This window comes from Anas platyrhynchos, chromosome 1 (assembly GCF_047663525.1).
Source record: "Anas platyrhynchos isolate ZD024472 breed Pekin duck chromosome 1, IASCAAS_PekinDuck_T2T, whole genome shotgun sequence".
NCBI lineage: Eukaryota > Metazoa > Chordata > Aves > Anseriformes > Anatidae > Anas > Anas platyrhynchos.
Window position 1 is genome coordinate 54,814,137 of NC_092587.1, and position 18,238 is coordinate 54,832,374.

At 44.9% G+C, this 18,238-nt stretch overlaps 1 protein-coding gene and 1 non-coding gene across 2 annotated transcripts; both read right to left on the reverse strand.

The window, feature by feature from the left end:
- Positions 1-780: 780 nt before the first annotated feature.
- LOC140002520 (cytokine receptor common subunit beta-like) lies at positions 781-16,672 on the reverse strand. Its single transcript, XM_072037908.1, has 14 exons — positions 16,392-16,672; positions 15,460-15,663; positions 14,866-14,995; positions 12,705-12,886; positions 12,247-12,392; positions 11,690-11,855; positions 10,793-10,931; positions 10,531-10,691; positions 6,202-6,344; positions 5,927-6,098; positions 4,786-4,876; positions 3,506-3,575; positions 2,424-2,524; positions 781-2,131 (listed from the first exon to the last, which is right to left on the reverse strand). The coding sequence occupies exons 2-14, from the start codon at positions 15,527-15,529 to the stop codon at positions 1,099-1,101; spliced, it is 2,604 nt and encodes an 867-aa protein (XP_071894009.1). The 5' UTR covers positions 15,530-15,663; positions 16,392-16,672; the 3' UTR covers positions 781-1,098.
- LOC140001520 (U6 spliceosomal RNA) lies at positions 10,115-10,221 on the reverse strand. Its single transcript, XR_011806767.1, has one exon. It is a non-coding gene; the product is annotated as a U6 spliceosomal RNA (small nuclear RNA).
- Positions 16,673-18,238: the final 1,566 nt, after the last annotated feature.

Below are 18,238 nucleotides of genomic sequence, written 5' to 3' on the forward strand. Positions count from 1 at the left end.
CCACGTGGATTAAAGTCAAACAAAGACAGAAAACAAGTGAGAGAAATTAATGGTTAGTTTTCATTTTGGAGAAAAGCTTTAAGTGAGTTCTTCCAGGAATTTTTAATCTTCAGCATAATTATAAATGATCTGTAAGACAGGGTTACTGAAAGGTTTACTGAAAGATTTATCTAGGGTACTCAAATCTAATGATGATAGAGAAACTGAGTTACTAGGTATAAAAAGGGTATGAAATTCAGTGTTAATAAATGCATAGTAATTAATGTGACAGAAAAATAATTCTAACTTTACAACAAGATCAAAGAACATGTAAGTGCAGAGTAATAATAGTAATGAGAGAGTCCAATTATCATTGACTGGTTAAATAACATGTTTTTTGAATACCATACTCAGTTCTTGTCATCTCATCTCTGACAGAATATTGTAAAATACTCTGTAGAAACAGAAAAGGTGCAGAAGGGCAAGTAGTGTTATCAGGAATATGGGTTTAATATGAAGAAAGAATTACTCTGTAATTCTTTGGCTCGGAAAAAAAAAAGTGAAAGGTGATAAGACAGAAGGTTATACCATCACAAACAGGAGTGAGATAGTAAATAAGGAATGATCATTCACTGATTCTTATAGAACAAGAACAAAGGAACAATTTACCATGCAACTGGCACAAAACGAATCAAAAAGAAAAAAAAAAGAAAAAAAAAAAAAAGAAGAGGTTGTTGTTTTGTTTGTTTAAATGTTTTTATTTATAAAGAAATTGATGAAAGCTTTATGAATAGACATTATGAAGCCAAAAATTAAGTGGTTTTACAAAGTGGTTAGCTCAATCTCTAAAGGCCAGAGCCATAAGATCACCAACCGCATGAAGTTCAATAAGAGCAAGTGCCGGGTCCTGCACCTGGGACGGGGAAACCCTGGCTGCACGTACACACTGGGCGATGAGACGCTGGAGAGCAGCCTAGAAGAGAGGTATCTGGGGGTCGTGGTAGACGGCAAGTTGAATATGAGCCAGCAGTGTGCCCTGGCAGCCAGGAGGGCCAACCGTGTCCTGGGGTGCATCAAGCACGGCATCGCTAGTAGGTCGAGGGAGGTGATTGTCCCGCTCTACTCTTGGGGGTCTTCCTGGCTCATATGCACCTTCTCGCTGGATTTCAGGCTGTGGAAGCAATAGTCACCAACCTGGCAAAGGAAAACTGGCTCAGTGCTGTCAGGGTTTAACACCACCAAATTACCCTCCGACAAAGGCAGCTCATTAGGAAGAGTGCTTCCCTTCTGTAGGACAGGCAAAGAAATCTTTATGGGTTCTGAAGGTCCATGGGGACCTGAAGGGACAACAAGGTAGTCCCCAAATGCATTCGGGTGAGATTCAGGAAAAAAGACTGGGGCTTGACCTGAAACTGGGACCATGACACCAGATTTCCCAGGAGCAAACTCATGGCAAGAACGGTCACTGGGGAGCTGGGGCTCCTGTGGGTCACAAGGCAACTTCCCAGCAGTGGCAAGTGGCAGGTGTGTGGAGTCACTGGCTGATGGCAGTAAGAGGCTGTCTGTGGCGATATACTCTGAGGGGCACTGCTGAAGGGATGTGGCACAGGCAAGAGCCTTTGGAGCTTTCTTCTCTTCTGGTTTCACATTCGTGCCTTGCCCACTGGCTGGGGGGAGTGGTGAGACTTCTTTCTTATCATTGAGGTGTTGCATCATTTCCTTCTGATCTGGGAGCTGGAAAGGCTGCTGAGGACCTGCTCCTGGCTGCTCTTGTCTTCGTGGAGCCTGGGAACAGACTTCATTTGGGAGGGTCACATACTGTAGCGACACTGATTTCTCTTGGTTTCCCACTGGATTCAGGGTCACATCCAGGGGACGATGAATCTCAGGCTGGGAGGACATCACTGGGCTGTACAAGTATGGACCATTGAAAGCGAAGGAAGTGACTGCTGTCTGGGAAGCAGTACGTGCATCAGCACTGTTTCTCCTTGAAACAGGAAAGGAACGACCAGCAGTCCGATTTAGGCAGACAACTGGGGCACGCTCTGTCACATTTAAAGCATGGTATTGGTTCTGTACGTCCAGTGCAGTAGGTGAAACTTCTGTCTTTCCAGCCTGCCCTTCAGGAGACTCTGCCGAAGTCTTCATCTGCCTGAATGGGAGAGTTAAAAGTTTCTCATGAGAGATATTCCTGTGGTAAACATTAAATATAAACACACGCTGAGTCAAAATTTTAAGTAGCTACAAATATGGTTAGAATAATCTTTCTTGGTTGACTTGGCTTCTATCTTGACTAAACTAGATAGCAAAAAATGGTATCCCAAGCTCCAAAGCAACTGGCACAGGCTTTTTGATGACAGAACACTTAATTATATCCTCCCACGAATTAGGGAGCTCTTTGAGAGTCTTATTCACAGTGTCACTATAATGTGCTGTTCATTCACCTGTCCACAACTTGAAGGAAGCTAGGCTGATCCATCTTCTCTGCAAGGTTGTATTTGAAGTCCAGCTGGCTGTTTGTCACCCAGTTTCCTAGATTCACTTTCTGAAAAAAAAAGAGAAAGCAGACATGAGGAAAAAGAAGTGTCTCACCAGCAGCTGAGTCAAGAAACATACAGTTCTCATGGACAACAAAAACAAGTAGCAAAGCCTACAGCATCTAGCAAGATGCTGTAGTATGACTAGCATGTGCTTTCTTTTTTCCAGAAGAATGTTGCTTAAAACCCACTTTGAAGGCCTTGCCACTGACTTAACTTTACATAGCTTAGGGGTATGAAGCTGTTCCCTTAAAGAACTCATAGAATGTTGCAGGTTCTCTCCACAATAAACATCAAAGCTATTGCTTTGCATAGTGTCTGCTCTACAGCATCATATGTGACACTCCGGGCAATATTTCACCTATACGGGTTTAGTGTCTGTCATCTGTATTAGCTGACCAGAGAAACAGAATAATTGAGATGTTTACAAAATTTAGGATAAGGTGATTCAGTGCAGGGATGAAAAGTTTCAAAACCGTGACACTAAGGCAGTGAGTGCTTGTGGATCAAGAAACAGGTAAGAAATAGAAGAAAAAAATATTGAGGTGCTTCCTAGAGTGGGGGAAAAAAAATATATTTTAACTGAATTATCAGGCAAAAGAAATTAACACGAGACTTCAGCATAAACATATCCATTTTATCTGGATATATAAAAAGCATACACAGGAGCATCCACGTCCAGTTTTTTCCCATCTATTTGAAAATGATGTGTTGAACCATTATACTGCAATGATGTATTAGACCACTGCAATGTCTAATTCCATTTTATAGCAAAATAACAAATGTGCAATGTTTAACAAACAGATGTCTACTACTACAAATTATGATTACACGTTAAATAGGGTCTGAACTTCTCCTAAATAATGAAGAGACTAATCAAAGTATTTGTTCATTATAAGTGAGGAGACAAAGAAGAGCTCTTAAGATTACTGGGAGTCATGAATAAAAGAGAGAAATAGCAAACCTTTAAAGGTACAGGTCCCTCTTACCTCCAAGTAGCTCTGGATCAGCAGACTCTTGCTGGGGTTTGGAATCTTTTCCTCCCACAGTTTCTTCTGCCTGCAAGAAAAAAAAAACACAGGTTTTCTCAATGTGACTGCAATGGGAAGAAATTGCCCCGTACAGCATGCTGCTCTGCTCAGCAAGGCACCACCAAGGCCCTGTGTATCAGGTCTGCATGGCAAGGTTTTGGCAGTGGGGGGCTGCAGGGCTGGCCTCTGTGAGCAGAGTGGAGTGAGAAGCAGCCCTGCAGTCCCCAAGGTCATGCAGCAGGAGGGCAGGAGGTGCTCCAGACATGCAGCAGCAGTGCCCCTGTGGCCTGTGGAGAGGCCCCTGGTGGAGCAGGGTCTCCCCCTGCACCCATGGGTCCCACATGGAGCAGATCTCCACGCTGCAGCCCCCCCATGGGTGGAGGAGCCCCCAGTGGAGCAGGTGGATGTGGCCTGGAGGAGGCTGCGGCCCATGGAGAGCCCCCGCAGGAGCAGGCCCCGGGCTGGAGCTGCAGCTCGTGGAGAGGAGCCCACGTGGAGCAGGGCCTGGGGGAGCTGCCGCCCACCCGTGGGGGACCTGTGCTGGAGCAGTTTGCTCCTGGGGGATGGATGGACCCTGTGGTACGGAGCCGTGTGGGAGCAGTGCTTGAAGAGCTGCTGCCTGTGGGCAGCCCCCGCAGGCTCAGTTAGGGCCGCATCCCGTGGGAGGGACCCCATGGGGAACAGGGGCAGAGAGGGACCATGAAGGAGCAGCAGAGACAGTGTCAGGGACTGACCGCAGCCCTCAGTCCCCATTCCCCTGCAACCCTCAGTGGGGAGGAGATGGAAAAGGGTGAATGGGGGGAAGGTGGGTTTAGTTATATATATATTTTTTTTTAGTTTCTCACTGCTCTTTCTTGTTAGCAATAGGTAATAAATTTCATTAATCTCATTGTGCTGAGTCTGTTTTGCTCATGACGACAATTGCTGAGCAATCTCCCTGTCCTTATCTCAACCGTTGACGCATTTTCATCGTATTTTCTCCCCCTTTCCCTTTGAGGAGGGGGAGTGAGAGAGTGGTTGTGGTGGAGCTCAGCTGCCCAGCTGGGTAAAACCACCACACTCTGGCAGGCCACCACCCAAATCTCACCTGCACACAGACACTCATCAGGCTGCCCATTGCAAACCAAGGCTCACCTCCACACAAACCACTCTCGTGTCGCACAAGCAATGCCTCACAACTTTATTCCACTCACATGGCCAACACGCTGCTAAATCTCCTCCTCACGATGCAAACCTACCTGAGGAAATACTTATAGCTGAAGGAAGCAATGATTAGCAAAGTGATGATGAGAACTGGCAGCATCACTGGTAGAAGCACTGGTGACATAACTGAAAGAGAGAAAAGAGAAATAGGGAACCACCTACAGAGGGGCTGCTTCCCATAACAGGTTTTGCATTTTGGTCAGTCTCCACACAAACACATCAGAGAAATGCAAGTGGCACAGCACAGGATGCAAACAGGCCTTTTAACTGTTGGGATCCCCTCACAGGTGGGAGAGACCAAATGTGGCCTGAACACCTTACTGATGACCACAGAAGTTCATTGTTTCCTTATTGATTCTATTTTATTTGTTACTGACATCTGAGAAAACAATTTATGCTAATAAAAAGCTAGTTAGGTACCTTACTGCACTATGAACAGTAGGCAGATCTTCAGACATCTTAGGTCTGCCTTATTGTGTTCAGTGCTGGAGAGATGGGAGTCTCAGATTCTCCTGAGCTTCCTCTGCTAATAGCTATAGCTGAACATCAACAAGACACCAATTTCTTCAAAAGTAGTAGACTTTGCCCCAGCTGCTTTCTTACTACTTCAAGCTTCATCAGGACAAAATACATAAGATCCTATAACTTGGGCACAGGACCATTCTGATAGCAGACATCCTGCTTTTAAGTTGACAAACTACAAAAAACATGTTAAGGTCTGTATCTCCAGCACGCTGTACTAGGTGTTTTATACAACCCCATATTCACTCTGTAAATAGAAAAGGCTGTTGATTTTCATCCCTCTGTCTTCTTGCAATTGCAGGCTCTTCAGTCCCTGATAGCAGAATGGACTATTGCAATCAAGAAACAAGGATGATCTTTTGTGCAGGATCTTTATTTGATTCTCAGTCTGGAAAACGTTACAGCTGGCTGTATTGGTTTTGTGAAGAGAAGTAGGAAAGATGATTACAAGGTCAATTCTACTCACTGTGATCATTAGCATTGCTGCTGTTCTGTAAGGCTGCACGCAGGAAAGCTATCTCGTTTAGCAAGCATACCTGTTTCATGGCTGGGTCTAACTTCAACATCCACTGAGAGAACCATATATTTCTATAGAGACATTTCATCAACTATGAGTGCAGAAAACCTTACAAAACCAGGGCATATGAAAAGTACCATTCTCGGTTTCCCAGCTGAACTCCTCACTCCATTCACTCCAACTGCTCTGGTAGTCTACGTGATTCACCGTTGCACGCATTTTTCCCCTATATTTTGTAGATGGTGACAGCATCTGCAGGGTGAAGATGAAGGGAGGTTCATCATTGCTGATATTTAATGTCTGCAAGGTCTGGGGAGAAGAAAGAAACACAAATGACAGAGGTGAGAGGAACTGTCGTTACCATTCATCCAGCAAGGAGAAATCCAGGACTACTGCACTTCCTGTGACTTACCTCCTTATACTGGTTGTGTTTCCAGTACTGGACTTGGTATTTCTGTTTTATGGAGTACTGCAAAGTGTGTTTTTTCCACCTTAGTTCATACTCTTGGTCCTCTGTCGCTTTCACAGACACATTTGTAGGTGGTAAGACCTTAACTGTAACACAGAAGAGATCTCAGAATACAAATCAACATCCAGATCCTGCACTCCCTTTCACCATTGTGAGTAGTATGCAGAGACTGAAAACCAGGTTGTGTCGTGGAATGCAATAAGTCTCAGCTTTCTAACACTTCTTAATTCCCCATAACTCCATTTTTAAGCCAAATATCATAAACCAGTGCATCCATTAAATAACAGAAGATCCATATCCATTAATGCTGACAGTAATTTCTAAATGTAGAAAAGCAGTGAAATGATATTTCAAAAGTCCATACTCATCCACCATGTTCCCAGAGATTTTCAGCTCTCTTGGAGCTATTAATTGCTATCTTCAAACACTGCAGGGGCTCCCCCCAGTTCTGGTCTGTAAAGAACAGCACTGGTACCTCCAGATGCATGCAGGCAGAGATGATCACCTGGCACACCTCACTCAGCAGAGCAGCCCTACCTCATCCAGTGCTCCCGGGGACATTGCACCCCAGGAGCTCCACCAGCTTCTTGCAAAATCACACAGTGACACACTTCCACAAAACATATCACACAGAATCACAGAATTTCTAGGTTGGAAGAGACCTCAAGATCATTGAGTCCAACCTCTGACCTAACGCTAAGAGTCCCCACTAAACCATATCCCTAAGCTCTACATCTAAACGTCTTTTGAAGACTTCCAGGGATGGTGACTCCACCACCTCCCTGGGCAGCCCGTTCCAGTGCCTAACAACCCTTTCAGTAAAGAAATTCTTCCTAACATCTAACCTAAAACTCCCCTGGCGTAACTTTAGCCCATTCCCCCTCGTCCTGTCACCAGGCACATGGGAGAACAGGCCAACCCCCACCTCGCTACAGCCTCCTTTAATGTACTTATACAGAGCAATAAGGTCACCCCTGAGCCTCCTCTTCTCTAGGCTGAACAAGCCCAGCTCCTTCAGCCGCTCCTCATAGGACTTGCTCTCCAGGCCCCTCACCAGCTTCGTCGCCCTTCTTTGGACCCGCTCAAGCACCTCGATGTCCTTCTTGTAGCGAGGGGCCCAAAACTGAACACAGTACTCGAGGTGCGGCCTCACCAGAGCCGAGTACAGGGGGACGATCACCTCCCTAGCCCTGCTGGTCACAGTGTTTCTGATACAAGCCAGGATGCCGTTGGCCTTCTTGGCCACCTGAGCACACTGCTGGCTCATATTCAGCCGACTGTCCACCATCACTCCCAGGTCCTTCTCTGCCTGGCAGCTCTCCAACCATTCCTCTCCCAGCCTGTAGCTCTGCTTGGGGTTATTGCGCCCCAGGTGCAGGACCCGGCACTTGGCCTTGTTGAACTTCATACAGTTGACCTCAGCCCATCGGTGCAGCCTATCCAGATCCTCCTGCAGAGCCTTCCTACCCTCGAGCAGATCGACATGCGCACCTAGCTTGGTGTCATCTGCAAACTTACTGAGGGTGCACTCAATGCCCTCGTCCAGATCATTGATGAAGATGTTAAAGAGGACCGGCCCCAGCACCGAGCCCTGGGGGACGCCACTAGTGACTGGCCTCCAACTGGACTTGGCTCCATTTACCACAACTCTTTGGGCCCGGCTATCCAGCCAGTTTCTAACCCAACGAAGCGTGCGCCAGTCCAAGCCAAGAGCAGCCAGTTTCTTGAGGAGAATGCTGTGGGAGACGGTGTCAAAAGCCTTGCTGAAGTCAAGGTAGACCACATCCACAGCCTTTCCCTCATCCACCCAGCGCGTCACTTTGTCGTAGAAGGAGATCAGGTTCGTCAAGCAGGACCTGCCTTCCATAAACCCATGCTGGCTGGGCCTGATCGCCTGCTTGCCCTTCAAGTGCCGCATGATGACTCCCAAGAGGATCTGCTCCATGAGCTTCCCTGGTACTGAGGTCAAACTGACCGGCCTGTAGTTCCCCGGGTCTGCCCTCCGGCCCTTCTTGTAGATGGGCGTCACATTTGCTAGTCGCCAGTCAGCTGGGACCTCCCCCGATAGCCAGGACTGCTGATAAATGATTGATAGGGGCTTGGCCAGCTCCTCTGCCAGTTCTCTCAGTACCCTTGGGTGGATCCCATCCGGCCCCATCGATTTGTGGACATCCAAGTGCCGTAGCAGGTCACCAACCAGTTCTTCGTGGATGGTGAGGGCCACATCCTGCTCCCCGTCCCCTTCCACCAGTTCTGGGTACTGGGTATCCAGAGAGCAACCGGTTTTGCCGCTAAAGACTGAGGCAAAGAAGGCATTGAGCACCTCTGCCTTTTCCTCATCTCTTGTAACTAAGTTTCCCCCTGCATCCAGTAAAGGATGGAGATTCTCCCTAGTCCTCCTTTTTGTGTTGATGTATTTATAAAAGCGTTTTTTGTTATCTTTAACAGCAGTAGCCAGATTGAGCTCCAGATGAGCTTTGGCCTTCCTAATCTTGTCCCTGCACAGCCTCGCTACATCCTTATAGTCCTCCTTGGTGGCCTGCCCAATTTTCCAAAGATTATAAACCCTCTTTTTTCTCCTAAGCTCAAGCCACAATTCTCTGTTGAGCCAGGCTGGTCTTCTTCCCCGCTGGCTCATCTTTGGGCGCATGGGAATAGACCGCTCCTGCGCCATTAGGATTTGCCTCTTAAAGAGCGCCCAGCCTTCCTGGACCCCTCTGCCCTTCAGAACCGCCTCCCATGGGACTCCACCAACTAGTGTCCTGAGCAGCCCAAAGTCAGCCCTCCGAAAGTCCAATACAGTGGTTTTACTGGTTCCCTTCCTGGCCCCGCCAAGAATAGTGAACTCCACCATTTCGTGGTCACTCTGCCCAAGACTGTTCCCGACAATCACATCCTCCACCAATCCTTCTCTGTTTGTGAAGAGAAGGTCTAGCAGGGCACCACCCCTGGTAGGTTCACTAATCAGCTGCGTCAGGAAGCTATCTTCCACGCTCTCCAGAAACCTCCTAGACTGCTTCCTCTGGGCTGTGTTGTGCTTCCAGGATATGTCAGGGAAGTTGAAGTCCCCCACGAGTACAAGCGCAGACGATTTTGCAGCTTCTGTCAGCTGCCTGTAGAACTCCTCATCCGTCTCCTCATCCTGGTTCGGCGGTCTATAGCAGACCCCGACCAGGACACTAGCCTTGTTGTCCCTGCCGATCCTAACCCAAAGGGACTCGATCTTGTCATTCCTAGCCTCGAGTTCTACAACATCGAAAGACTCTCTAATATAGAGAGCCACACCGCCACCCCTTCTGTGCTGCCTGTCCCTTCTGAAGAGCCTATAGCCAGGCATCGCAGCACTCCAGTCATGAGACTGGTCCCACCACGTTTCCGTGATGGCAACCAAGTCGTAGCCTGCCCGCTGCACGATGGCTTCCAGCTCCTCCTGTTTGTTACCCATGCTGCGTGCATTGGTGTAGATGCACTTCAGCTGGGCCTTTACCTTATCCTCCGGCCTTGCCATTGCTCCCCCTGGCACAGCCCCAACAACCCTTGCTTCAGCCCCATCCCCCTTCTTACCTAGTTTAAAGCCCTATCAATGAGCCCCGCCAGCTCCTGGCCCAGGATCCTTTTTCCCCTAAAGGATAGGGACCCGTCTACGGCCATCAGACCAGGTGCTGAGTAAACTGCCCCATGGTCGAAAAACCCAAGATTTCTGCGTAGGCACCAGCCCCGGAGCCACGTGTTTAACAGGTGGGCTTTCCTTGTCCTCTCCGTACCCCTCCCTGTCAACGTAGGGATGGACGAAAATACTACCTGCACTCCTGCTCCGTCCACTAACCGTCCCAAAAAAAAAAAAAAAAAAAAAAAAAAAAATATGGAACGCTTCACGAATTTGCGTGTCATCCTTGCGCAGGGGCCATGCTAATCTTCTCTGTATCGTTCCAATTTTAGTATATGTGCTGCCGAAGTGAGCACAACATCTCTCACTACAGCTCCCTCACACCTGGGACAATGGCAAAGGACAATGACATTCTGATTACAGGGAACTCAGTGTGGCAACGATTGTTCCCAGAAGAGCTCTGGGATTTCTGCACAGCAGTTTCTACTATCGCCACCGTCCTGAGAGCAGCAAGACACACTGAGAAACTGCACACCTGCAAGCCACATCTCCCAGACCTTCTCTTCACCAGCTCAGCTCTTCTCCTTTCCTCACCACCACTTGCCCACACAGCCACCCCTCCCAGAAAACTCCCAGCAGAAGCGAGACACAACACAGCAGCTCACTGTTCTTGTAGGCTTCAATCACTTTCTCCTCCGTCTTGGTCCGGACAGACACATGGTACCGGCTCTGACTGCTGATGTTGCTAACAGGGATCGCACAGCTCTGCACCACATAGGGGATGTGGGGAAAGGTCTTCTCGTACACGGGAGAGCACTCCTCTTCCCTGGGGGGAGAAAGGAGGCTGTGCTGAGATCAGTGGGAACGGGACAGAGCAGAAGCTCAATGGGAGAGGCGTGGGCACTCTGCCATTGGCAGATCACATACGCGGATCCTGGAGTGGCCCTGAAGAACAAGCCAAAGATGACAGAGTTGGTGATCACTTTCTTCACTTCCCAGCTGCACGTCAGAAGATTTACACCATTGAAGAAGCAGCGAAGGTTCCTGGGCTGAATGGGTTCCTGACCTACACAGAAGATCAGAGTAAGCTAAGTGACAGAAAAAGCGCAGTGACAGCCTTTGTCTGGGTCTGCGTGAACAAGGTCAGTCCAATGGGATGGAAATGCCAAACACTCTGGAAGAGGCAAGATGGAGACTCGCTCTTATTTCCTTTTCAAACTTCTCCACAGTCTTCTGGAATAATACATGTATACACGTCCATCCAAGTAGAAACAAGACTGACACAACAGGAGACTATCAGGGGATATCTCCACAAACCAAAATACAAACCCAAAACACAATCAGTCCCCACAGAGAGCAGTAGACCCATGGAGGGGCACAGCCATTTCATTATCGCTAGGCAGAACCAATTGAAACAAATTTTGAGGCTTCCTGAAAGAAAGCAATGACTGGAAGGGACCACCCCTGTGACTTCTGGTGCCATTCCTATTCCTTGTAAGTAAGGTTAAACAAAGAACAGTCACAGAATGACAGAATACTCCAAATTTGAAGGGACCCACAAAGATCACAAGGCCCAACAAAAGGTCTCCTTTGCTGCTTACATGAATCATTTCACTGTTGCCAAGCTGAGTTGAAGTGAACAAATTAAATGGACTGTAATGGGGGAAAAGATAAAACAAAGTACCATCTGCATCCTTCTCAGCAGATGCCTCAGTTCTCCTGGGTCCATACGCTCTTCCAGCATTGTGCCAAACTACGTTCCCCAGCCCTGGCTTCTCTGCCAGCCCTCCCATCCCTGCACGGCCCCACTCCAACCCACGCTACCTTCAGGAGTCTCCCAGGACACATCCGTGCTCCACTCGCTGAACGGCCCAGAGAAGCCTTTGGCCTGCTGCGCTCTGGCTCGCACACGGGCAACGTATCGGCTCCCCGTCATGAGGTGGCTGAGGTGGCAACGTGTGGTGTTGGAGAGCAAGCGCAATGCATCCTTCTGGTAGCAGGGAGTACAAATAGGGAACAGAGAAGAGGTGGAGGGAAGGCAGGGAAAGAGCATGAGGCAGCTCCAGCCCAGCAGATGGACCAGCTCCTGCAGCTTGCAGAGCTTTGACTGACTCCAGCACCAGCTGCACAAGAGTCACAGCACTGCCCAGCTCAGAACTGTGTGGAGTCTGCCCAAGACACGTGTCATGGTTTCAAATGTATTTTGCCTTTCTCCCACATGAGCCCTTCCATGGGCTACACATGAAACACGCTTTACTTTCATTTGGGAGGGGTTCAGGGCAAAATAAATTCCAACTCATTTGCACAGCTTTTACCACAAGCCCTCAACTGCCCCGAAGGGTGCCACCCAAGTCAGGACAGCCCAGCTCATCTGCTCTTACCTCCCAGGACTCCCAGTCCCGCTTGTAAGTGACTTCATACTCCAGTGCATTGCCCAGCCACTGGCTTCCTTCAGCTGCTGTCCAGGTCAGGAAGAAGTCTCCTGAACTATTTTGAACTTTGAGGTTTTGCGGCGGAAGGGGCTGAACTGGAAGGTGAAAGTGCAACATGTGAATTGAGACAGGGACATGAAGGGAGGAAGAAAACATCTAGATAAGCTTCCCCATTTTCACAGTATCTTATCATATTTTACAGCAAGTAGTTGCTTGTTGAGAGCCCCTTCCATGTCTGGCTGCTCCCAGAGTCTTGCCCTTTCCCCTCCCTGCCACATCCTCTCAATGTAGAACTGTTTGGCTGTTTTCACAGTCTAATTGCAATTCACTTCCTGACTGATCTGCAAAAACATTCTCAAAGATCTCAAATATTCATTGGAAAATAGAACTTGGCATTAATTCCTTACCGCTTTGGAAAAGATGAACATTTAGTTGTGTTTCAAGAGTCTTGTTATGTTTGAAGCTGTAAATATGGTTTAACACTATTACAAAATTTTTTATATTTTTCCGACAAACCCAGAAGATGTAGGGGTCTGAAGTCTCAGATAAGGCACTTTCTGGATCACGTACGCAAGGCATCTCGCTCTCACTGTGTAAAGAGGAAGTGATCTATGAAGATCTGATTTGGAAACATATTATTCATGCAAAATTAAATGTCTGAAACCAATTCCATCCCATTCTGTTGTTCTAATTTACTTAGACACTTATATCCTCATTATCACTGTATCTATTATTCTTGTTTTGCATCAATTAATATGACTAACATTTTTAACACCAGGATTTTTCTCAAATGCCTTCACATTTCAAAATATGTAGTAAAATCTTATATTTTGGTATGGGTCTACTTTTGTGGGGTTTTTAGCCTAACTCAATAATCTCATATTTTTACGTGAGAAATAATATGATGAAAAATAGTATCATGAAAATGCATTTTTACTTAGAGTGAAATGTAATAAAGTTTCCAAAGATCCTTAGCTACTTGAAGAAATTCATTTTGCAGTCCCAGAAAGACACATAATTTTTTTTTCTACAACCAAAATGTACTTCTATATCCTGTTCAGTTCTGTCAAGGGACCTTATGCATTCGTTACAGATTTCATCCCAAATATTAGGTGTCAATTTAGATAGCATTTTTTCAGGACAAGGAGCATCATAAAGATTAAAAACAATACTTTAAACTAGTCAGAAAAGGATAAGCTTTGTGTGCTTGCAATAAGCTGAGCTGCTGGAGAGATGTGTTGCTTCTCTTCATACCCTCTGGAATTTTGCTTGAGCCTATGGCTTCATGTGCAGTATATTACATTGTTCCCATTCAAATGAGAAATACTGTGTATAACTGAGCTCAAATACTGTTTTGAAGGATAGGATGGAATCTCCTACACAACTATATGCCAACAAGGATTATCCAACAGTTGATATCTTGAAAAGTTGGGTATTGGCAAGGAAACTAGGGATATTCCTGAAGTATGGATGGGATCAACCATACATGTCTGTCCCCTTAAACAAGAAAGTCAGCCCAAGGGATGTGAAGCCTTGATGATATTTCTATCTGCCCATCAGCACCAGCTTATAGTTTGAGATTTAGTCAACTACTGTTCATCTGTGAGTTGACCGTGTTTAATCATTGGCCATTTTGATTTCAGCTGTCCACAATTAATAGCTGCTTATCTGATTAGTTCACTTCAGTCATGTTTCCTGTATGATCCACACAAAACATTCTATCATATAAGCATTACAGAGCATTTCCCAAAGGTACAAGAATGTTATATCTTCTTTTTCTTTCAGAAATATTAGCTTCAAGGTCCTGTTCCAAAGCCTTCAACTGATTTCAGCTCTTTTAGGTATATGAATTCTCTCTTACTTACAACAAAATCAAGAGTTCTTTCCTTTCTCTTTCCTTCCTGTATCTGCAGATGCTAATTTGTTTTCTTCTCAGCTTTCCATCTTTATCTTCCTCTCTTCCTTGACTATTCCTGCCTCTCTGTCCTTTCTTATCCTCACAATTGATTGAGTCTGGTGATTCAGTTCCCTTTTCATAAGGAAACAGATGTAGTAGAGAGATACTGTTATAAACAGACCAGTATCTCTGGGAGGAAGATTGATAGCACAGATGAACTTATCAGTTTTTGCTGTCTCACAAACACAGTCTATTCAAGTTCTTCAGAACTGATCAAAAATATACTCGATGATGCTCCTAAGTAGGCAAAGCAACTGGGGAAATGTCTCCTCCCTGCTAGTTTCATGAACAACCCTCAAGCCCACTCTTGTTCTGACACGACCTTCCCCACCCCATGAATAGCAACATATACCCCATCATATTTTCTATCCATGTTCCACAACAAAATCATGGAGAAATAATTGAAAATATGATAAAAATTGCTCTCCTATCACAACCTAATAATTTCTTCTCTTTTAGAAGACAATAGCAAGCACGACTTTTACTTCAACTCAATGACAGGAAGAGGTGAGGCCACTTTCCAAAAATCTGACTGCCAACCCCTGGGATTCCAAGTTGTGTCCGAGTTCTCACTGGACTTTTATCCAGCACAGTACATTTCAGGTACTTACTTCTGAATGCCATCATTTTGGTAAAGAGTTATACGAAGGAGGTCATGAGCCTCTTTATGCTCTTTCCATTTGCACGTCACGTGCGAGCTGTAGTCATTGTCGCAGCTCAAGCTCTTCATTGAGACACTACCTGAGAAAGGAATCCAGGAAAAAAAAATACCACCGATTACAAATAGAAATAGTGAGAGAAAGCAGGAAGTACCAGCAGTTCCACAGGAAGATCCAGTCTTTCAGATGTTGCTGTTGGTAGCCCATGCACCCACACCCTGTTCCTACCCACTTGTGTCTATTCTCATACTCTACCATCTGATCTATGTACCCTTATGTCACGGTCTAGTCCTCCTTCTCATTAAGCAACAAACTTGTTCATTTTCTCTGTTTGTTCAGCATTTCACCTGTTCATATCTCCAGCCACAATATAACCTATCTGTCTGCAGACTGTCTGCATTTGGGCAAGACACCTGTTCTCCTACAGCACACAAGACAGTAGCAGAAGCAAGTAGAAAATGAGGAACACTTTCAGCTGAAAGGAGACAGATATAAAAAGAGAGGGAATAAAAGCAGAATAAAAGAAAATATAAATTTGAAACTCACCATTAATGGCTTGGTCACTGAAGACCAAAGACAGATTCAGCAAAATGATGAAAATCTCTTTCATGTTCATAATGTTCTTTGCACATGAGTTTGATCCTAATTCAGAATATAAATGATTTAATTGCAAATTCTCTTTGTGGAGCTTCTCGTTTTCATTTTTAAAGTCTTTACTTTAGGACAAAAACCTTGTCTTATTTTGTGAACCTGAAAAACAACCAGAGAATGAAAAGGTAAATGTGCATTTCCAAGGAAGTGCAGGGATTCTTTCAGCTAAGACTATTAGCCAGAAACAATCCTAATCTGTGAAAAGAACTCAGCCTTCAAATTCATTCATCCTGCTCTTCATGCTTAGAGCCTTCATAATGAACCCCAATGTTGCTCTGCTTTCTTACTTTTCTTTAAAAAAAAAAAAAAAAAAACATTTTCCAACTGCATACCACATATAGGAGTTGAAATTCCATATTAATTCACTTTCAGGTTTCTCTTCAGTATGCTACTGTTTCAAACAAGCTGCAAATTGTACAAATACATCAAAATAAGCTATTTCTCTTGCTTTGGTGTTTGCCAAGATCCAGAGCAGATTTAGTGGTTGAAAGACCATGGACCACATTCTTTAATACTGAAATTTGAGCACTTTTGGCTGTCTCACATTGCTTTTTCAAAAGTATAATCAGCTCGCAAAGCTGACACTCTTGTACTCAGGGAACATGCAGTCCCTAGCTAATTTCTACTTTAGGGGAGCGTGGAGAGAGCTCCTTTTAAATTCTTACTGACTTTCAGATTCCTGAATGCTGCTTTTTGACACCAGAAACAGGTGGCTGAGCCCTTAAAGAATCATCACAGTTAAGAGACCCCTTAACATCTTCCAAGTCTTTGAATGAGAGCAGACCCTTCTATTTTGCTTTCCCCAGAAAGAAGCATAATTCCTTTACCTGGATCCGGAGCTGTCTGTTAGGCGATGATAAAACTTAATGGTAAGTCTCCCTGTCCAGCTTTCCCCAACAGCATCAGAATCTTCTGATGAAGAAATCAGCAAAAACACGCTTCCTTAGAATTGGAGACGGAAGCTATAAACAATTGCAGGATTTTCCTGGCGAATACATCTTTAAAATAAGTGTTGTACCTTCTATACCTTCAAATGTCAGTTTTATAGAAGTAGACCACACCCTTTCAAGGAAAGGAGTTGCGTATGTAATTGCATAGCCTGTACTTCCTATTTTAACCCCACTCAGATAGGATGTTTAACTGGGAAGAAAGGGGAAGGAAGTATGCCATTGGTAATCTGCATGCTAACAATTAGCTGATCATGGTGCTAGTGTATTTTCAGAAAAAAGAGCTGGAAATGGGAAGATTGACTGAAACAGAAAGGAGAAAGAATAGCAAATATTTCCCTGTTTTTTACTCTAGTGTTGTTTCTTGCTTTATTGTGGTCTAGACAATCTTCAAGGCTGGGATCATTTTGTACTTTTTGTTTGTATGCATATGTATAATTAGAGGGGGAGAGAATACCTTTATCTCTGTAATCTTCTAATTTAAGTAATATTTTAAAACCCTTTAGGTTTTACTGATTTCAACAATCAATACTTGATTTTATAGTACATAGAGGAAACAAAAGAAAACTCATGAGAAGAGTTGATCTGAAGTTATCCTATATCCAAAGCAGCTACACTGTTTTAAAACCAGCTTCAAAGCTTAAACCAGTAGCCTTTAATTATAAGTTCTATATGAAAATTAGGTAGCCCTAAGGGAAAGTCCTGCACCTGGGGATAAACAGCCTGAGGAACCAGTACACGCTGGGGGCCACTCAACTGGAAAGCAGCTCTGCAGAAAAGGAGCTGGGGATCCCGGTAGACACCAAGTTGAACATGACCCTGCAACGTGCCCTTGCAGCTAAGAAGGCTCATGGTACTCTACATGCATCCAGTTTGGGGCTCCCGAGAACAAGAGAGACTGCACTAGAACTTCTCTAAATCCCCATACTAGAACTTCTCTAAATCCTTATATTACTGACCAAAACCATAGTTAGCACAGCTAGTTTCTCACAAAAGCTACATCGATATAAAAAGGAAAGAAAAAAAAAAAAAAGTATTTTGTGAATTAGGAAAGCATTTATGGAGCAAGAAGGAGGATCTGGGGGTACCTGAGGAAACTATGTGTCAATGGGACTATCAGGAGGTGTGCATATAAAACCTGTAAACAAGGGGGTAAATACGTGAATTTACTGCATGAGCAGAATTTACTTTTCATTACAGTATAAGGGCAGACAAGAATTCTCCTGCTCGGACTTTAAAAGGCTAGTAAGTTTATATTTATTCTTCCTCCTTTTTTCCCAGCAAACATTTTCATTCCCTTTCCTTCTTCACCCAAACAGCTCCTCCATCTTACAAGAGACTTGCTAAGCTGCTGGTTCCATCAGAGGATCTAGCTGTCAGTGAAAATCTTCAGATGATAGTTGCTCTGTTGAACTCCAGGAAGAGGTGCCAGGCAGTCCTGCAACCAGAAGCTTTGCGTGCATATGTGCCAATTAGTTTTCAGATGTACAGTGAGGTCTCTTGCATATCACATGATGCAAGATTGCTAACATTATTATTGTATTATTATCACATTGTTATCATATGTATAGACATATCATATGTGTATTAATATATCATTCTATCTCTATCCTAAAACATATTGCTAAAATGCTTTTAAAGTGGGAAGTTACATTTTATAACATTTAAGTAAAATAATGTCCACTAGAGCCTTCCATCATTGGAAAAAGGAAGACAACCTATGTCTC

Bases quoted from the DNA above. Each gene is read 5' to 3' on its own strand.
- LOC140002520 (XM_072037908.1), bottom strand. From the start codon at position 15,529: ATGAACATGAAAGAGATTTTCATCATTTTGCTGAATCTGTCTTTGGTC. The intron at 14,996-15,459 runs GTGAGTTTCAAA...TTCCTTTCTCAG, and splicing joins CAGTGACCAAGCCATTAATG to GTAGTGTCTCAATGAAGAGC. The intron at 10,932-11,689 runs GTAGCGTGGGTT...TCTTCTGTGTAG, and splicing joins GTCCTGGGAGACTCCTGAAG to GTCAGGAACCCATTCAGCCC.